We start from the raw sequence: 8,712 nt of genomic DNA, 5'->3' as shown, positions 1-8,712 counted from the left end.
ACATCTAAAATGAATAACATTTAACTTCAAGCTGTAAGAATTGTGACTTTCCCTTTAAACAGAAGTAGAACAGAGCCTGCAACAAAATCCAGGCATGAATATTGGATGTAGGTAGCAGCGAGGGAGGAAAGTGCTGCCATTCATGAGTCACACACATGGGAGATGTGGGCTAAACCAGTAAGACTGGCTCTGCTCACAGAGGGAGGGGTTCTGCAGGATGGTAGTGGACTTCTTTTTCATGTTTGAATCAGTTGCTGTCTGCGCTTCCAAGGAGTGAGGCAGCCAATAACGACTTTGAGGGCAAAGGGCAGACGTACACCTTGCTGAACACACCAGCAACTCCCACGGCAAACACAAGTGGTCCTTTCTCTGTGGGGCCGCCAGTCGTTGCTTGTTGTGACCTTTGCTACCTGAGAAGGGAGGAAACCGACGTCACAATGTACAGGAGACACTGCCACATCAGCTCTCCGTTCCCAGAGAGACGCTATGTTCCCCTCGCAGAGCCGTGAATTTTCCATAACATAATCAGGAAATGATGCTCCAAGCCCTGGCCACCAACCCCTGCCTGCGGCTGATCCAACGGAACCAGACATGCTGGTGCTTTGCCCTCTTGATGTTGGGCTACCTGCTCTTCCTTCTGATAGGGGCAGCCATATTCTCATCGGTGGAGCTGCCCCACGAACACGTTCTCCGGGAGGAGCTGCTGGACTTAAAGCATCGCTACCTGCAGGAGAATGAGTGCCTGAGCGAGGAGAGGCTGGAGAGCTTCCTCAGCCGAGTACTGGAGGCCAGCAATTACGGGGTGTCCATGCTGAACAATGTCTCTGGGAACCCCAACTGGGACTTCACCTCTGCCCTGTTCTTTGTTAGCACGGTGCTCTCCACTACAGGTAACTGGGACCTCTTAGAAACTGGCAGGTAGGGTGGCCATATTGTGTGCAAACAAAAGCTACCAAGTTGGAGGCTTACTGGCCCTTGTCAGGTACAGGTTGACAATGGGGTGAATTGTGATGTAAATGGGTGTGACCATGATGTCATGGGGCGGAGTCTAAGAGTAAAGAGGACCAAGAGGATTTGGTGACTATAGAGCAGTGATCCCCAACCAGTGACTCAGGGGTAACATGTTGCTCCCCAACCCCTTGGATGTTGCTCTCAGTGCCCCCAAACCAGGGAGTTATTTTTGAATTCCTGACTTGGGGGAATTTTTGTTGAATAAAAACAAGATTTACTACCAAATAAAGCCCCTGTAAGCTGATAGGGTGCATAGAGGCCCCTAATAGCCAATCACAGCCCTTATTTGGCACCTCCATTAACTTTTATAGTGCTTCTGTTGCTCCCCAAGTCTTTTTACATTTGACTGTAACGAGTAAGAAAGGTTGGGGGCTCCTGTTATATAGGAAAGAAAGGGGGAGGGTTTGGGCAGATAGGAGGTAGGCAGGGTCAAACTGGGTTGGCAGGGCACTGGGAAAAAAATGGTGGCCTGTTTGGCCCCTGCCAACCCAATTCAACTGGGGGGGGCCCGCAGGTGGCAGACCCGGTGCATCCTGGACACCCCAGTTCGACCCTGTAGGATGGGGCAGATTTGAACATCTATAACAAATTTACCAGTAAGTACATTGCCGGTAAACTTGTAATATTGGCCCTGGCCTTGGCTGGTATCGCCAGTGAAATACCGGCCAGGTGGCAACTCTAGGCTAAGTTAGAAAATCCCGTCAGGCACTTGGTGAAGTCCCCTCTCAATGGGTCTCTGCAGACCTGCAGTATGATTTGATCACTGACTTGAAGGCAAAATGATCTGATTGGCACAATTTGGCCCAAAATGTGTGGCCTAATCAGAAAAAGGTCTTTAGGCCTCTAGGCAACCACCATGCATTACCACATTTAGCATTTGTGTGCATATTTGTGTTTATTCATGTGGATCAGTGGAAAAAGCCATGATTGCTCTGACGAGGTAGCCACACCCACAGGCTCTAAAAGCGCTCTCCAGTGGTCACATGGTGCAACACTTGCTCAGATTCACAAGACAATAACCTGCTTTCTAATGGGAAGGTCACACAGGCTGCACATAAGCGCACGGTGACAATCCTACCGTACACTTCTTCTAATCGTGCCTGCATCCAGAGCACTGAATCCGCAGGCACACTAACCCGATATCCGCCAACTAACTCCAGACATAGCATTCGCTGGCGGATATTGGCCTAGGGTGCCTGCACCCAGGTGGATTCAGTGCCTCTGGGTGCAACTACAATTAAATACGGGCCCTACCATGCACACAGGAGTAAAGGTCCCCATACACGGGCCGATTCTAGCTGCCGATATGGGTCCCTTAAACCGATTCGGCAGCTAATCGGCCCGTGTATGGGCACTACCAACTGGCCTGCCCGATCGACATCTGGCCTGAAATCGGCCAGGTTAGAAAATGGCCCCAGGGCCAAACGATCGAATTATCCTGGATTCTCCCAAAATCGCCCACCCATAGGTGGGGATATCGGGAGAAGATCCGCTCACTTGGCGACATCGCTAAGCGAGCGGATCGGCCCGTGTATGGGGACCTTAAGAGAGACATACAATGGATTTCTGAATCTGCAGTGGGGTGTGTACCTATTGTCTATAAGAACAATCTCCAACTGACAGCCATTTGAGATACACAGATTATTTCTGTCTCTGCTTATTTGTATATAAAGGAACAGTAACACCAAAAAATGAAGAAAAAAATATCAAAAAAATCAAACTATAATGTATTGCTGCCCTAAAAAAAGCTGTGTGTTTGTTTCAGAAACCTTCTATAGCCGGGGTGCCCAGACTTTTTCCCACGGCGATCGACCTTTGACTCCTCCCCGCGTACATACACATACCCAATAAATACGTGGAACCGCCGCACTTCCCGGCTTTAACACGGCCCACCAGAAATCCACGGGGAATTGACTGGTGCACCATGATCGAAGTTTTGCCCACCCCTGTTCTATAGTTTATATAAATACTCTGATGTGTAGCCATTCAAAAGGAGAAAAGGCCCAGGTTACATAGCAGATAACAGATAAGCTCTGTAGAATACAATGGGAATCTATGCAACTTATCCGTTATCTGCTATGTAACCTGGGCCTTTTCTCCTTTCTTCCAGCTTGAATGGCTGCCCAGCGGCCATAGTAGTGTTGTTGAAGCAAACACACCAGTTTTACCAGCGCAGAGCAACAGTACACTATATTTTAGTTACTTTAAAACACTTTCATATTTTGGTGTTACTGTTCTTTAAAATCTGTGGGCGGAAGTTGCCATACTGGTTACCTGGTTAACACACTGGTTATTGAGTTTTTTCTGAGAAGGTCTGAAGACAATCAATATGGAAGCTGCCATTCCTATGTATAGACAGGTGGGATTGTTTGTGAGGTGTTTACTCCCCTGCTCTCTTTTGATTGGTCTCCTTTCTCCGCAGGGTATGGGCACACAGTGCCGCTCTCTAACGCAGGGAAGACCTTCTGTATCATTTACTCTATCATCGGGATCCCTCTGACACTGCTCCTGTTCACTGCGCTGGTGCAGCGGATCATGGTGCACGTGACCCACAGGCCCATTTCCTACTTCCACCTCCGCTGGGGGTACAACAAGCAGACTGTGGCCGTCGTTCACGCGCTGGTCATTGGGTTTGTGGCCATTTTGTGCTTTTTCCTCATACCGGCCGCAATTTTCTCGGCTCTCGAAGATGATTGGAATTTCCTAGAGTCGTTTTACTTCTGCTTCATTTCTTTGAGCACCATCGGCCTGGGAGACTATGTGCCCGCGGAGGGGCAAAACCAGAGGTACCGCCAGCTGTACAAGTTCGGCATCACTTGTAAGTATCAGGCAACAGGCAAACTACATACATTTTTCTCTATAATGAATATATATATATATACATTCTATATATATATATACACATTCTATATATATATGATTCCCCGTTTATTGTCTCTTTAAAGAGTAAGAAAACATGTAATTATAGGGTGTGTCGGGTTGTTAGGCACCCCCACCCAGTGACTATAATCACTAAGCTCCTACACCCAGCTGGCACTCCTCCTTGAAAAATTCACCGGCCCTGGGTACTTTCTTACAGTCGACAGGAACAGCTTCAGTTTTCCCAGTGATTTAATAGACAGTACAGGATGAGGGTATCACCAGGCCTGGACTGGGATACAAAACAGGCCCTGGTAGTTCAAGTACACAGAGGCCCAAACAGCCCCCAAATGCCAATTAAATATTGACTGTCTGTGGCATCTTACAGCAGCCCCCCCCCGGCATTTGCCTGAGCCCATAGATTTCTGGGACTAATAGATGGGGTCCTTTTAAGGATGATGTAGGATGAATAATGACAAATTATTTAAATATAGGTTGTACAACAATAGTCACATTCGACAGTTTGTCCTTCAAAAAGATAGGAAATGAAGAAAATAGAATGCTTACAGAGAAACAAAATAAGTAATTTAAATAAAGAAAAACAAAAACAAATTAACTAACTATGCCCAGTGGATAAACTATAAAAAGAAAAGAAAAGTTCAAGGATAATTTTGCTTATATGTTCGTGAATTATTGAAATAAATCTATATATGCAGCATTTGATAAATCTGACCCTTATTACTTACTGTCTTTAGCATTAAAGAAAAATGACCATGTATTTTTAAAAGGGATCCTGGATTAGGTTCACTTGTTTTTGCTTTGAAAGATGGGGTCCTTGTCTGTCTGCCATGCACAGGGCACACAACCTTACTCCCTTTTAAATAAACAGTTTAGCCCATACGTTAAACATATGGTGCATTTACCCTAGCCGTGTGTTTAACTGATGCACAAGCTAGGGGCATGTCTGTGGGTGCAGGGAGTTGTACCATGCCAACAGAAGTGCCACAGGTTGGGTAAGTTATGCCTTATTGTCCCCATCTTTCTAGTGATGCCATCTTTCCCTAATGTCTCCATCCTACCCACCTGGCAGCCTCCAAAGAGCTGAGGAAATACAATTGGCTGTGTTCCATGTAACCCCCCTTATGGCTGCTCTACTAGGGCAAAATTCAGCTCCTTCACATCTGCCAACAAGTTGGATCATAAGGCGCCTCTGTATGTATAACTGTATAAGGACTACCTACCTGCTGGTGTTGGCAACAAGAAATTACACTGGTCTGGAGGCTGCGTTTTGTTGTCATTATCTTATCTCAGTGTTCATGGCCTCGCCTATTGATCTCCTAGTTTGTTATTTACACTGCTAACTGATTACAGAGGTCAGTGACCCTAGCAACCAAATAAGTGAAGGTTTAAATATAAATATATACAGAGAAGGAATGTTCTGGGCACACAATAAGCTGTACCCCCATACTGTACTGTCTAAGGGAGACACTATGGCACCCCGTACCCATATGTATAAATAGAAATATACAGAGAAGGAATGTTCTGGGCACACAATAAGCTGTACCCCCATACTGTACTGTCTAAGGGAGACACTATGGCACCCCCTACCCATATGTATAAATACAAATATACAGAGAGGGAATGTTCTGGGCACACAATAAGCTGTACCCCCATACTGTACTGTCTAAGGGAAACACTATGGCACCTCCTACCCATATGTATAAATACAAATATACAGAGAAGGAATGTTCTGGGCACACAATAAGCTGTACCCTCATACTGTACTGTCTAAGGGAAACACTATGGCACCTCCTACCCATATGTATAAATACAAATATACAGAGAAGGAATGTTCTGGGCACACAATAAGCTGTACCCCCATACTGTACTGTCTAAGGGAAACACTATGGCACCTCCTACCCATATGTATAAATACAAATATACAGAGAAGGAATGTTCTGGGCACACAATAAGCTGTACCCCCATACTGTACTGTCTAAGGGAAACACTATGGCACCCCGTACCCATATGTATAAATACAAATATACAGAGAAGGAATGTTCTGGGCACACAATAAGCTGTACCCTCATACTGTACTGTCTAAGGGAAACACTATGGCACCTCCTACCCATATGTATAAATACAAATATACAGAGAAGGAATGTTCTGGGCACACAATAAGCTGTACCCCCATACTGTACTGTCTAAGGGAAACACTATGGCACCTCCTACCCATATGTATAAATACAAATATACAGAGAAGGAATGTTCTGGGCACACAATAAGCTGTACCCCCATACTGTACTGTCTAAGGGAAACACTATGGCACCTCCTACCCATATGTATAAATACAAATATACAGAGAAGGAATGTTCTGGGCACACAATAAGCTGTACCCCCATACTGTACTGTCTAAGGGAAACACTATGGCACCCCCTACCCATATGTATAAATACAAATATACAGAGAAGGAATGTTCTGCCATGTTGCTCCCATAGAGTATGAGGGTTCTAATGAATTCTGCACAGCACACAGAAAGTCTAATGTTCTGGTTCAGCCTGTACAACACTGACTGCACATCTGCTTCTCACAGGTTACCTGATATTGGGCCTCATTGTGATGCTTGTGGTTCTGGAGACTTTCTGTGAGCTGCAGGGGCTGAAGAAATTCCGAAAAATGTTCTACAGGAAGAAAATGAAAGAGGGAGACCAATTAAACATCATAGAACACGATCAGCTGACCCTCGCCTCCATTTCAGAGCAAGCGGCGTCCTTAAAGGAGGAACAAATGCTGGACGAACACTCTGTGCCCGATGGCCCACTAAATAGTGATTAGTAGGACAGACTGGCGCTCGTTATGGATCCCATTAATTATATATACTGTCTCATTCTTCATTAAAGGAGAGGGTCTGATTAAAAAGAACTTATGGCGTGACAAGGACGGGGGTGTTCCGATCCCATGTGCAGTTGACCTGCATTTTATTTTTATTGAACTTTTTATTTCCTAGTGATGTCTTTGTTTGAGTGGTTGCTAGCGTCACTTTCCCTAGCAACATACCTAAGGGAAATGAATGAATAGGAACTAGAGCAGAGAAATGAAAGAGAAAGTGATTAGCAATAAAAGCCTCACCACTATTCTGTCGTGTTGGTGTCTGGAAACAAGTTGGCCATTCACTGTTAGGCCGGATTCCTTGGTGACTATGGGCCAGATGGGCAGGCTGTGGCCTTATTGGCCACCTATGCACTGGGCCATATTGGGATAATCCAGGCCTTGTTAGGATTACACAGTGGGGCCTAGGGGGGCCTTTAGACAAAGTCTGCATCAACATCCACCAATGGGATTTTCTATTACACCCTGGCCAATATTCATTCAGATATAGGTCGGGCAGGCAGGTCAGTGGGCCCAATACATGGGCCAATAAGCTGCCAGTTTTAGTAATGAGTTGTGGGCATGTACTAAAGCTCTTTTTCTCAGATTTAACAGAAAGTTCTAGCTCATGGTGGGGTTATCCCCATAGCCCAGACCAGGTCAGGACTGGGATTTAAAATAGGTCCTGGCATTTCAAGTATCCAGAGGCCCAAACAACCCCCCCAGCCCAATAAATATTGACTCTTTATGGCATCTTACAGAAGCCTCTCTGGTATTGGCCAGAACCCACATATTGCCAGTCTGGGCCTGCGGAGGTTATATAGGGGACTAGCTAAAAACTATTTCTAGCTCTGATCATCGGTGGGGCCAACAGTCACAGTTCTGATTGGGTACTAACCTACAACTTGTCAAATCCAATAAGATCTCTGATCTAATGGACAAAAAGCCAACATCAAATCACAGCTCTGATCTCATGGAGGGCTAGCTAACGACCAATCATTAGGTTGCAACATGGCAGTAAAGCTCAGCCTGTAGCTTAAATCCCCTGGCCCCGCAGAGTCAACTAGAAGGCAACAGGACTACAGTATTTTCATCATCTCAGTCATATAGTCGTGTCCTGGAACATTTGGGGGGTAAATGAGAGGAAAAACATCCCTGCTTTGCTGTACGTCATTGTATTAATGAACATTTCCATATGTATTTGGAGTTAGTTATGTGACCAGCAGATGGAGACATATATACACTGTTACCCAAAGGAACTCATGTTGTCTAGTTCTGTTTGTGGCCATGGGGAGGCGCTGGTAGCTAGGGAAAAGAAACGCAAACCCTATATTATATCCTTAATGTGCCAAAGTCATTAACTTTATCACTACTATAAGTGTGTCTGTGTGGTGCTTAGGGGGAAGAATAATACAGCAGGGCAAGATGGACAGTAGGGATCATTGGAGACAGTGGGGCAAGATGGAGACAGTAGGGCAAGATGGAGGCAGTAGGACAATATGAAGGCAGCAGTGCTGGGCCAAGCCAACTGGGCGCCCTAGGCAACCTGGTTAGCTTCACCCGCCCCAACTAGTCCGGAACTAGAGGTACATGAAAGAAGAAGCACCCCCCCCCCCCCCCCCACACCGTTGCGCCCTAGGCAGATGCCCCTTCTGCCTACCCCTAATTCCAGCCCTGGAAGCCAGTAGGGCAAGGTGACAACAGCCAAGAAGTAGACAGTAACACTTTCTATTAATGTTGCCCAATTTCTGGACCCTCGGTTGATGTTGAATTAACAACTAAAGAGCTAAAGGCCAGTTTGGGTTCCCCCACCACCGCTAAAGGTGGCCCTTTCTTGGTCTCCAAGTCCCGGTGGGGATGTTCAGAACTGATTGGTCCCTAAGCAGAAGCCCAGGAAGCCTGGGGCACAAGCTGACCCATGGCAGGTGTGTGACTGTGGGTTAGTAGGAGTTGCCAACTGGCTTTACCCTGCCT

General features: G+C 46.0%; 1 protein-coding gene across 1 annotated transcript; it reads left to right on the top strand.

Annotated features, from left to right (window-relative positions):
* The first annotated feature begins 267 nt into the window (after positions 1–267).
* On the top strand, positions 268–7,004 carry kcnk1 (potassium channel, two pore domain subfamily K, member 1). Its single transcript, NM_001011490.1, is given in 3 exon segments — positions 268–890; positions 3,434–3,829; positions 6,464–7,004. Coding segments are annotated over 3 exon segments (993 nt in total). The 5' UTR covers positions 268–535; the 3' UTR covers positions 6,706–7,004.
* The last annotated feature ends 1,708 nt before the right edge of the window (positions 7,005–8,712 follow it).

Source organism: Xenopus tropicalis, chromosome 10, assembly GCF_000004195.4.
Source record: "Xenopus tropicalis strain Nigerian chromosome 10, UCB_Xtro_10.0, whole genome shotgun sequence".
Lineage (NCBI taxonomy): Eukaryota > Metazoa > Chordata > Amphibia > Anura > Pipidae > Xenopus > Xenopus tropicalis.
This window is presented reverse-complemented; position numbering and strand designations above follow the sequence as displayed.